The 12,162-nt window shown below is 42.3% G+C and overlaps 2 protein-coding genes across 2 annotated transcripts in view; one reads left to right on the top strand and one right to left on the bottom strand.

Moving 5' to 3' along the window:
* LOC129790280 (RUS family member 1) overlaps positions 1-12,162 on the bottom strand; it is a 213,192-nt gene that overhangs the window by 149,732 nt on the left and 51,298 nt on the right. The window lies entirely within an intron of this gene.
* LOC129790089 (uncharacterized) overlaps positions 1-12,162 on the top strand; it is a 177,851-nt gene that overhangs the window by 130,081 nt on the left and 35,608 nt on the right. Inside the window, exons 19-31 of the mRNA XM_055827303.1 lie at positions 256-438; positions 504-995; positions 1,060-4,452; positions 4,733-5,056; positions 5,136-5,450; positions 5,551-5,877; positions 7,091-7,408; positions 7,653-7,970; positions 8,263-8,910; positions 8,981-9,298; positions 9,370-9,690; positions 9,764-10,096; positions 10,171-10,482. Coding sequence (XP_055683278.1) covers positions 256-438; positions 504-995; positions 1,060-4,452; positions 4,733-5,056; positions 5,136-5,450; positions 5,551-5,877; positions 7,091-7,408; positions 7,653-7,970; positions 8,263-8,910; positions 8,981-9,298; positions 9,370-9,690; positions 9,764-10,096; positions 10,171-10,482 — 7,602 coding nt within the window. The remainder of the gene's footprint in view (positions 1-255; positions 439-503; positions 996-1,059; positions 4,453-4,732; positions 5,057-5,135; positions 5,451-5,550; positions 5,878-7,090; positions 7,409-7,652; positions 7,971-8,262; positions 8,911-8,980; positions 9,299-9,369; positions 9,691-9,763; positions 10,097-10,170; positions 10,483-12,162) is intronic.

The raw sequence follows: 12,162 nt of genomic DNA, 5'->3' as shown, positions 1-12,162 counted from the left end.
GTATAACAAAATGAACGAGACCGAAACAACAAAAGGATGGGATTTTGTAATTTATTTTGTACCATAAATGATCTCTCCTGAACAGTGTACAGATGTTAAGCACAAAGCTGAACTATTTCTTGAATTTTTTTTTTAAAATCTTCTTGCAATTAGTGTGTAATGAGAGCAAGGAGCAATGATCACGTTTTGAATTGTTATAAATCTTTTGTAAATATCACAAACGACACCATTCTTCCTTTCTCTTTTCTGGCACAGTCAAATGCACACAAAATGAGGATTGTACCTTGACAGAAGCTTGTATTGGGGGTATGTGCCAGCATCCATGTGATGTGCACAATCCCTGCGCCTCTGGCGCTATTTGCATTAATACAAATCACGGATCGGACTGTAGCTGCCCAGAACACTATCAGGGCAACGGATATGTTGGATGTGTTCCAGGTATGACCCCAAACTTCTCCTAACTTTAGAATCCTCCTCCTTATGCTCCTTGTTTGCTCTTCTAGTAATTGACAACGTGAACGTTTGCCAGTACAATGAGGATTGTCCTCCGGATAAGTACTGCGATCGTCTCAATCGTCGTTGCATCAATCCATGCATTGAAGATTCGTGTGGTGAAAATGCTGAATGCTTCCCAATTAATCATGCTATTGAATGTCGATGCTGGGACTCCTACGTTGGTAATCCCTACGTGGAGTGCACGCGAATTCTCGGCTGTAGATCTGATCAGGAGTGCAATCAGTATGAAGCCTGCGTCAACGGTCAATGTGTTTCACCGTGTCAGTGTGGAATTTACGCCATTTGCGATGTAATCAATCATCAGGCTTTCTGCAAGTGTCCTGTAGGATACACCGGTAATCCCGAAATTGCCTGCCAACCTCCACAGAATCCCTGTGAACCAAATCCTTGTGGACTGAATGCACTGTGTGAACTAGATCGAGGAAATCCCATTTGCTTCTGTCCCAAAGGACTTACTGGGAATCCATTTAAGAATTGCAGTAAGTACATTTTGCAGTTTCATTCCTTTCCTTCATTTCCTCAAAATCTTGCTTTGTATTTCAGTTCCCGAAGGCAATGAATGTCTTCCGAATCCTTGTGGACCAAATAGTGGTTGTCGCGTTGTAAACAATCAACCAATTTGCTTCTGCCTCCCGGAATATGAGGGCTATCCACCAGAACGCCCATGCATACTGCCACAGAATCCTTGTGATCCTTCGCCGTGTGGACCAAATACTCAGTGCTCAATACTGCCAAATGGATTTGCCAAATGTACCTGCTTAGCTGGGTACATTGAGAGTCCAAATACAATCAGAGGCTGTGTTGAACCTAAGAATCCATGCGATCCCAATCCCTGTGGGTTGGGTGCTGTGTGCGATTCATCACGTAATCCAGTCTGCTACTGCCCCGAGAGGACTGTTGGGAATCCCTACAGAGCTTGCACAGAGCCCATACTCATTCCAGAATTGTGCAAACCCGGTCCGTGTGGAAGGAATGCCGATTGCTATGTTGCCAACAGCAGGGAAGAATGCTACTGCCGTCCTGGTTTTATCGGAGATCCCTACAGTGGATGCCGCGAAATTCCACGATCTGCTTGTGAACCAAATCCATGTGGTCCTGGTGCACAGTGCATCATCAGTCCGGAGGGGCATAGCATGTGTAGATGCCCTGATGGAGTTGGAGGTGATCCCACAAGTATTACTGGATGTCGTGGCTATGAATGCCGTGTAGACGATGAGTGCCCCTACGACAAAGCTTGCATTGGCTTCCGTTGTCGCGATCCATGTCCAGGTTCTTGTGGATTTGGTGCTCATTGTCGCGTTGAAAAGCACCACCCTGTTTGCTTCTGTAATCCCGGACTAACTGGAAATCCCCTAACACGATGCTACGTTCTACCTGAAAGAGCCCCAACTCCACGACCATCACCCTGCACTCCTTCACCGTGTGGAGTCAATACTGGGTGCAAAGTTAGTGGTAATCGTGCTATATGTTCTTGTCTGCCCACGTACATTGGTGACCCTAAATTAGGATGCCGTCCAGAATGTACAATCAACTCAGACTGCCCTGCAGACAGAGCTTGTATGAACAGGAAGTGCGTCAGCCCGTGTGAAGGAAGAGTTTGTGGTATTGGTGGAGAATGCCGAATGGACAATCACACACCAGTTTGCCAATGCCCCAATGGATACATCGGTGATCCATATTTCCAATGCGTACTACTGCCTCCTGTAACCGAACCCAAGGAACCCTGTGCTGCTGACCCATGTGGAACGGGAATTGTGTGCTCTGTCTATGGCAACGACGTAGCTATTTGTGATCCCTGCGCCAGCCCAGAAGCCTACAACTACCCACAATGTCGACCTGAGTGCCTCTCCAATGCTGACTGCCCATTCAATCTCGCTTGTCTCGGACAGAAGTGCTTAGATCCATGTCCAGGTTCCTGCGGACATCAGGCTGTATGCACAGTTGTCTATCACAATCCTGTCTGTCACTGCCCACAGGGACTCTTTGGGAATCCCTTTGAACACTGCTCAACACCTTCCATTATTGTTCACGATAGGGTTGAAACTTGCGAAACAGTGAGATGTGGAGCAAATGCGGAATGTCGCAAGCAAGGTGGAGTGCTAGCCTGTGTCTGCCGCAAGGGTTACTTCGGTGATCCCCTACTGGGCTGCCATCCAGAATGTGTCGTTAATCCAGATTGTCGACCTGATCTTGCATGCGTAAATGGCAAATGTGTGGATCCATGCAAAGGAGCCTGTGGCCTCAATGCTCAATGCCAGACAGTCAATCATTTCCCAGTTTGCTACTGCCCAGCAGGATTTACTGGAAATGCTCAGGTTCTGTGCTCGGAACAGAGACAAATCCCACCGATTGTTCCCATCAATCCGTGCGATCCTACCCCATGTGGACTAAATAGTCGTTGCCTGGTATCTCCCGATGGATATGCAATTTGTTCGTGTCTGCCTGGGTATAAGGGTGCCCCACCAGCTTGCCAGCCAGAGTGTCTCATTAGTGCAGATTGTGCCCAAAATCGTGCATGTCTCAACCAGAAGTGCGTTGATCCATGCCCAGGAACTTGTGGTATTAGTGCTTACTGCGAGGTCTTCAATCACAATCCCATCTGCAGTTGCCCACCTGGACAAGAAGGGGATCCTTTCGTTTCATGCCAGTACCCAGAGGAGAAAGCTGTTGTACCCATTGTCCCGGAGAATCCATGTGTTCCTTCACCCTGTGGACCAAATTCAATTTGTCAAGTTCGCGATCATCGTCCTGTATGCTCGTGTGCCATCACCTACATCGGTAGTCCACCGTATTGTCGACCAGAATGCGTGGTTAGTGAAGAATGCCCACAGGATAAGGCGTGCATCAAGGAAAAATGTCGAAATCCTTGCGATAATGTTTGTGGCATTAATGCTCAGTGCACAGTTATTGCACATTCGGCTTTCTGCAACTGCCTCAAAGGCTACCAAGGAGATGCTTTCGTTGGATGCTCTAAGATTCCCGAACCAGTTGCACGTCATGATCCTTGCAATCCTTCACCCTGCGGTGAGAATGCTCAATGTACGGAGAGGAATGGAGTTGCAAGATGCTCCTGTATTCCACCATACATTGGTGACCCGTACACATCTGGCTGCCGACCTGAGTGTGTCTTCAACTCAGACTGCCCCAGTCATTTGGCTTGCATCAAACAACATTGCCGTGATCCATGCCCAGGAGTGTGTGGCATGAATGCTGAATGTGCTGTTGTGAATCATATTCCAGTTTGCACATGTGCCAGAGGCTATCGCGGTGATCCATTCTCGGGATGTCGTGCTGAACCCATTGCCCCACCACCTGTTAGGAATCCCTGCGAGCCATCTCCGTGCGGACCAAATAGTGTTTGCCGTGTTGCCGATGGTCGACCAATTTGTTCTTGTCAAATTGGCTACTTTGGCGTTCCACCATCATGCCGACCCGAATGTATCGTCAGCTCAGAGTGTAGTCAACATCAAGCATGTATTAGTCAAAAGTGCAAGGATCCCTGTCCTGGAACGTGCGGATTCAATGCTCGCTGCCAAGTGGTTAATCACAATCCCATCTGTAGCTGCCCAAGTGGCTACATTGGTGATCCCTTTGAACAGTGTACGCCGAAGCCAGAAGTGGCAGTGCCACCAAAACAAGTGAATCCATGCCTTCCAAGCCCGTGTGGCTCTAATGCGGAATGTCGTGAAATTGATAGTCGTGCTGTGTGTAGTTGCTTACCGGATATGCTTGGAACACCACCAAATTGTCGCCCAGAGTGCGTTATCCATCAGGATTGCCCATCAAATAGGGCGTGTGTTAATCAAAAGTGTCGTGATCCGTGCATCGGTTCGTGTGGCTTCAACGCGCAGTGTACAACGCAGAATCATCAGCCCATGTGTACGTGCTTCGATAGCTACGAAGGTGATCCATATGCTGGTTGCAACCCTAGACAAGGTATGTGCTCATTATTTTATGATTTTTTTATGTGTTTGGTTTATCTGCTTCCACAAGACGCTGAAATTTTCGTTATCATCAGCATTATCCAAGGATGGCAACGTTCATTTTTTTTTTCAAGTAAAAATTTGTGTAATAAATATATTAAAAAAATGCCATCCTTGGTGTATGGAACAGTAAGGAAGTTATTTTGTGTTGTCCCTTTATGTTTTGCAATGTTGTCCCATGTCTGAAGCACCCAAACCACCCATTCATGTGAATCCCTATATATGTGTTGTAGTTCAAATCATTGAAGTGGTGAATCCCTGCAATCCCTCACCATGTGGATCAAATGCTTTGTGCAAAGAGCGCAATGGTGCTGGTTCTTGTGTTTGCATGCCTGAATACTTTGGTGATCCCTACATCAACTGCCGACCTGAATGTGTACAAAATTCCGATTGTGCCTCAGATAGGAGTTGCATGAATCGTAAATGCATCGATCCGTGCATTGGCACATGCGGTGTTAATGCTGAATGTCGCGCCACAAATCATTATCCAATATGCACCTGCACACCAGGATATACCGGAAATCCCCTTCAATTGTGCCACATTATTCCAACAGCCAGTAAGATCTGTTTTTTCCTTAAAAACTCACGCGTTCCACTATAACAAAAAATTCTCACAAAAAAAAATCTTTTGTCCAGTTGTCGTTCACGAACCTCCAAATCCGTGCACCCCATCCCCATGCGGGCTTTTCAGTACGTGCCGAGAAATAGATAGTAGAGCCGTTTGCTCATGCCTTCCAAACTATCTCGGGGCTCCACCAAATTGCAGACCCGAATGCGTCATTACGTCTGAATGCGGATATGATCGTTCATGCGTTAATCAGAGATGTGTTGATCCGTGCCCCGGAACATGTGGCATTCACGCAAGATGTCGTGTTACAAATCACAATCCAATTTGCTCATGTCCACCTGGATACGTTGGAGATCCCTTCGTGCAGTGCGTACCCGAAGAAAGTAAGGATCTTGCCAATTTTTTTTCAAACAAGATCTTCCTTTCTCGAAAAATCTCGTAATTAATCCCATTCAATTTCTATTGTGATCCCAAAACACCTAGGAAAACCAATAGCTGTTATCAATGAGAATCCCTGTGTCCCAACTCCATGTGGACCAAACTCCCTGTGCAAGAACGTAGACTCTCGAGCTGTTTGCTCGTGCGTTGCCAATTACGTGGGACGCCCACCAAATTGTCGACCTGAATGCGTTACAAACTCCGAATGCCCACCGGTTTTGGCGTGCATTAATGAGAAATGCCGTGACCCGTGTGTTGGATCATGTGGCCTCAATGCTGAATGTCGTGTTGTTTCCCATTCACCCATTTGCATGTGTGTCGGTGGATATGAAGGGGATCCTTTCTCAGGATGCACAAGGGTTGTAGTACAGAGTAAGGACTTTTTGGACTTCTATATGTTACTAACTCCTTATTCATTTAAATGTTTGTTTTGTGCTAACTCATGTATAAAGCTTTTAGTTTATACCTACCTTTATTTCTTGTCTATTTTTCAAAGACTTGTACATGATCAAGGGTGAAATTCGCTAATCAGGCAGTCTTGAGGGTTTAATTTTAAGATTTCTTAAGAAAATTTTCAAATCAAATTTTCTTCAGAAAATCTCATGACATTCTTAAGTTTTCCTAAAAAAAATTTTAAAGTTTTCTAAAGAATGTCCTATGTTTTGATAGGATTTCTTAAGAAAAAAAACATGAGATTTCTTAAGGAAAATAAAAATATTCTCAAGTTTTCTTAAGAAAATCTCAAGAAATTCTTAAGGTTCCTTAAAATTTCTTAAGTTTTCTGAAGAATTCTTAAATGAATTATTGTTATTTTTAAGTTTTCTGAAATTCTTAAGAAAAAATCTTAAGAAAACTTAAGATTTCTTTATTTTGGCTGAATCGGGCTAAATGCTTATTTTTCGATGATTCTTTTTTTCTGATCACTTTGGGCCATCAAAATTCGCAAAAGTCATAAAAGAATATGCATTTTGTCCGATTCAGTCTGACTTAAGAAATCCTAAGTTTCGCATAAGAAAATTTTGGTTTATTAGGGGAGGGCGTGGCTAATAAAGTCACTTAAGAGTTTGGAAAAAGCCTAAAATATCATATTTCCTAGCTAGATAGAACAAAATGATCTGAGATAAACTTAGAGGGCAGTAAATTTCCTAAAGAAATGAGCTATACATTTCACTTTATCTATTTAGGAAATATGATATTTTAAGCTTTTTCTAAACCCTTAAGTGACTTTTTTAACCTCGGTCTCCCCTAAATTTTTCTTTAGAAACCTTATGTTTTTTCTTACGAAATCTTTAAAAAAAAACTTAAGAAAAATTAAAGAATCTTAAGAGAACTTAAGTATTTCTTAAAAAATCTTAAAGAATCTCAAAACAACTTAAGTCTTTCTTAAGAAAACTTTAAGAATCTCAAGATTTCTCTCTAGTGAATTTTACCTTAAGTCTATGACAAGGATTAGAATAAAGAACGAGAAGCTTTTAACTTCTTTAGTTAATGCTTCAGTTCTTTGATCAACCAATACGGTGATCTTGATCAGTTCAAGTTTTCTGTATACCTCTGTAAAAAGCATGAGATGTATATAAATTTTCAGTAAAAGAAGAAGTCCGTACCCCATGTACGCCATCTCCATGCGGTATCAATGCCGTGTGCAAGGAGAGGAATGGTGCGGGATCTTGCGCATGTATCCCAGAATATACAGGAAATCCCTATATTGAATGCCGACCAGAGTGTGTACTTAATACCGATTGCCCGCGCAATCGGGCATGTGTTAACAACAAATGCGTGGACCCATGCCCAGGAACATGCGGAATAAATGCCGAATGTCGCGTTGTCAATCACTCACCCACCTGTACATGCTTACCTGGATACCTTGGGAATGCTCTGAGTGCATGTAGTTTACCGCCTCCAAGTAAGATCATCTATCTCTCCTATTTTTTTCACCTAGAAGGAGGCGTTTGTGATTCAATAGGGGATCTTTTGACGATCCTTCCTAATCTATTATACTTCAATCACATCTCCTCCTTCTGGGATTTTCAAAAACTATGTATATATTTGTGTATATATCTTATATATTGTGTGTTCTCTACTCTCTCTCTTTCTTCCTTATCCTGTGGTTTTTTTTGTGGTATGACGTGCTTCCTGATGGTACGCAGTTCGTGATGAAATTGTACCTGTAAATCCATGTGTACCTAGTCCCTGTGGTGCCAATAGCAATTGCCGTACGGTGAATAATCACGCTGTGTGCTCGTGCATACCGAATTACATTGGTTCACCACCAAATTGTCGGCCAGAATGCGTTGTTAGTTCTGAATGTGGCCAAGATCGGGCGTGTATCAATGAAAAGTGCAAGGATCCATGTCCCGGCACTTGTGGTATACATGCTCGATGCCAAGTGGTGGTACACAATCCGATATGCAGTTGCCCACCTGGTTACACCGGTGATCCCTTTGTAAGCTGCATCCCGGAAGAGAGTAAGAATCTTTCTCTTGTATTTTGTATATATTTCCTATGTAAATATTTCTCTTAATCTTTTTGCTATTTCTTAATGTAAAAAAGTTACCTGCTGCTTCGTGCAATCAATATGTGGAACTAGAGAACAATGCAAGAATTATGTTTGCGCAGTATCTGGTTACCGGTATTGATTGGACTAGGCAGTAACTTTTCAGGTGTATGTAAATATGAAATCTTACGCATGATTGTGTTTCTTTCTCCTACACTATCCGTTTCCATTGTAAAAAAAATTGCACATAAAACACCATTTAGGACGACCAGTAGTGTCAGAACCACCCAGAGATCCCTGCGTACCCTCACCCTGTGGACCAAATTCGCAATGTCGCGCAGTAGACATCACTCCCGTTTGTACTTGTCTCCCCAATTACATTGGTCGTGCACCAAATTGTCGTCCCGAATGCACAAGTAATTCCGAATGTCCTGGATACTTTGCATGTATCAATGAGAGATGCAAAGATCCTTGTCCCGGTTCGTGCGGAAACTTTGCAACGTGCACAACAGTCAAACATCGTCCAATTTGTCGTTGCGTTGAGGACTACTCCGGAGATCCATTTACTGGATGTACTCCGATTGCTATTATCCGACAACCTGAAATCCTTATGCCATGCTCCCCATCGCCATGCGGTATTAATGCCATTTGCCAGGAACGCAATGGTGCAGGAAGTTGCTCATGTATTCCTGAATATTTCGGTGATCCCTACGTTGAGTGCCGCCCTGAATGTGTTCTCAATGCTGACTGTGCCAAAAATCGCGCGTGCGTTAATCAAAAATGCCGTGACCCATGTCCCGGTGTTTGTGGCCTCAATGCTGAATGCAGTGTTATCAATCATGCACCTGCCTGTATGTGCCTTCCCGGGTTCACCGGAAATCCTTCTCTATCGTGCCATGAAATTCCCAGAAGTAATTATCAAATTTTTCTTTCAAAGAGTAATTTTAAATCAAAAATTCAAACAATTCCCCTTATTGTTAGTTGCCGAACCAGCGATTCCTATTCATCCATGTCGTCCATCTCCATGTGGGCCGTTCAGTGAATGCCGCGAAGTGAACGATCATGCGGTATGTTCTTGCCAGAAGAACTATATCGGAGCTCCACCATCCTGTCGTCCCGAATGTACTGTCAGCACAGAATGTAGCCAAGATAAATCCTGCATAAATCTTAAATGCGTAGATCCTTGCCCGGGAACTTGTGGCATTCATGCTAGATGCCAAGTAACGAATCACAATCCAATCTGTAGTTGTCCACCGGGATCAACTGGAGATCCATTTGTACAATGTGTCCCAGAAGAAAGTAAATATCTAGAATCCTTTTTTTTGTTTCTCCTGAATGGTATAAAAAAAACGGTTTGAAATAATTTTCAGGACGACCAACCCCAGTTGAACCCATTAATCCGTGCATACCCTCACCGTGTGGTCCGTATTCTCAGTGTAGAGCTGTTGGACCTACCCCAGTTTGCACGTGTTTACCAAACTACATTGGACGAGCACCTCAGTGTCGTCCTGAGTGCGTCCTCAATGCTGACTGTCCTGCCAATCAAGCGTGCGTTAATGAGCGATGTAAAGATCCTTGTCCAGGATCATGCGGTTTTAATGCTCTCTGCCATGTTGTTAAACACTCTCCAGTCTGTACGTGCCAAAATGGCTTCACAGGCGATCCCTTCTCAGGCTGTCAGCCTATTCCAAGTAAGACTATCCCAACGCGATGTCTTTAAACCCAATTTCTCACGATCCTTTACTCTAAAAAAAAATATTACAGTAACCCCTCCAACGGAAGAACCGCGAAACCCGTGCAATCCCTCACCTTGTGGGGCTAATGCAGTATGCAAAGAACGCAATGGTGCAGGGTCATGTACCTGTCTTCCGGATTACTTTGGTGATCCTTACACGGGATGTCGTCCGGAATGCGTTACCAACAATGACTGTGCTCGCGACAGAGCGTGTCTCAATCAGAAATGTCGAGATCCCTGCCCTGGAGTCTGTGGACTCAATGCTGAATGTCGCGTTGTTAATCATGCTCCAAGTTGCGTTTGTCTTCCTGGATTCACGGGAAATCCCTTGACATCCTGTCACGAACCTCCACCTCCACCCAGTAAGAGAAATTACAAAAGAAACACCCAACGCTTTAAGACTATGTCACTAATGTAATTTTTATGTGTAAACCAGAACAACATGAACCAGTAAATCCGTGCATTCCTTCTCCCTGCGGACCAAATAGTCAGTGTCGAGAAATCAATGGTCATGCCGTGTGCTCATGCCAAACAAATTATATCGGTGTCCCACCAAACTGTCGTCCTGAATGCATGATAAGCTCTGAATGTTCCCAAGATAAGGCTTGCATAAATCAGAGATGTGTTGACCCTTGTCCGGGTACGTGTGGTGTTGGCGCACACTGCATGGTGATCAACCACAATCCGATCTGTTCTTGCTCACCTGGATATGTGGGTGATCCATTTGTGCGGTGTATTTTGGAAGAGAGTAAGCATGTTTCTCCTCTATTTTTCTCATCTTCTCTCATCTTCCATGGTGTAGGCAACCTTGCTATGATTGAACTGTTAAGAGAATTGAAAAGCAAAATTAAATATTCCTAAATTTTTGTTTAGAGTTTTATTTTATTCAGGGAGATGCCCAACCCCGAGAAATCAGTAGGGGAGGACGGGGTATTTTGGCCACTTTCGATTTCTAAAAATGGTATTACCACAAATGCTAGAAAATCCATTTCTTCACAGTTTATACTACCTATAGGGATAACCAATCGTACCAAGTTTGGGAAAAATCCGATCATTAGATTTTGTTTTATTTGATAAAAACTATTTTTTTCATTTTCAAGTGCTTTTGGCATTTTGGAAGTTCGACTCTTCCGATAATTTTTTAATGCTTAAAAATTAGTTTATTCGTCACTAAGGGTCATTGATTCCTCATAAACACGATAGTGACATCCATTTTCCGATATCTCAAACAGATTTTCCTGTGGAAATGGTTTTATCTGGAAAATTGGAGTGGGGTAATTTGGCCACTTGAATTTTTCCGGCGCACGTTCAAGATATTTACTATGGTTGTGCCTTTTAATGACTTATTAATGATTATAAACGTTATAAACAATTTATACCAAAAAATTTTAGCTAAAAAAAGTTTACAAAAATCTGAAAAACGGCTACTTTTAGTTTTTGCTCGTTTATGGTTGAGAAAATGTTAAAGTTTGAGGCTCTGTTAAATATTTTTATCTGGAAAATTACTGGAAATGAATCTTAGATAAATATCCTATCTTCCAATAAAATAATCGGAAAAATAAAATTATTTTATTGTCCAAAAATTTTCCTTTTTTAATAATTCATGCGCCAAAGTGTCCAAATTACCCGTGCTTGGGGGTAATTTGGCCACTTATAAAGGGTCTAGGAAAATGGAAAATTCACCCATTTCTCATCGAGATAGAGAAAAGTGTTGTATAGGGAAGTTGTAGGTCGGAAAATTTCCTACAAAATAGGGCTATTTGTTTTTCTTCGTACCACCACACTTGCTTTATTTATTCGAAAAACCGCCAAAGTGGCCAAATTACCCCGTCCTCCTCTACTTTTCGTGAAGAAACCGTCGATACCGATCATACGAAGGGATTAACTTACAAAATGCCACTTCCAATCGAAACTACATTTAATTAGCTTTCGATTAATTCCTGTCTCATCATCCGAATCAACTTAATAATTTAAAAAAAAAGTTAAAGTGTTTTTCGGGAATTGGTCGAGAATGATCGAGATTCGAGAAATTCTTCGACTTTTCTTCACAGAAAAAAGGTTATACCATCCCCTTGATTTTATTGCAAAGATCTGGTAAAAATTTGTAATAGAAATTCTGATCCTTAATACTTTTAGGCTTGATGAGGAAGATAAAAGCCCTTCGAAATGGCGAGTCTAATAACTTCAATATAGAGCTTGTTGTTTTAAAAATCTTTTAACTGAAATTTAAGGATATAAATTCTTTGAAAGAACCTCCTAATTTCTGAAAAAAAAAACTGATTGTAGCCTGGTTGTCTATGTATTGTAAATTTTGTATATATTTTCATTCATATGCTATGTAAATATTTCTTATTGTACATATTTATGTGATTTTATGTGTTGTATGCTATTTACATCCATATTATTTTGTGTTTTTTCTCTCTTTCTA

The sequence above is a fragment of the Lutzomyia longipalpis genome, chromosome 2, assembly GCF_024334085.1.
Source record: "Lutzomyia longipalpis isolate SR_M1_2022 chromosome 2, ASM2433408v1".
In the NCBI taxonomy this organism is placed as follows: domain Eukaryota; kingdom Metazoa; phylum Arthropoda; class Insecta; order Diptera; family Psychodidae; genus Lutzomyia; species Lutzomyia longipalpis.
The sequence above is the reverse complement of the archived record's forward strand: the minus strand, read 5'-3'. Positions and strand labels throughout refer to the sequence as shown.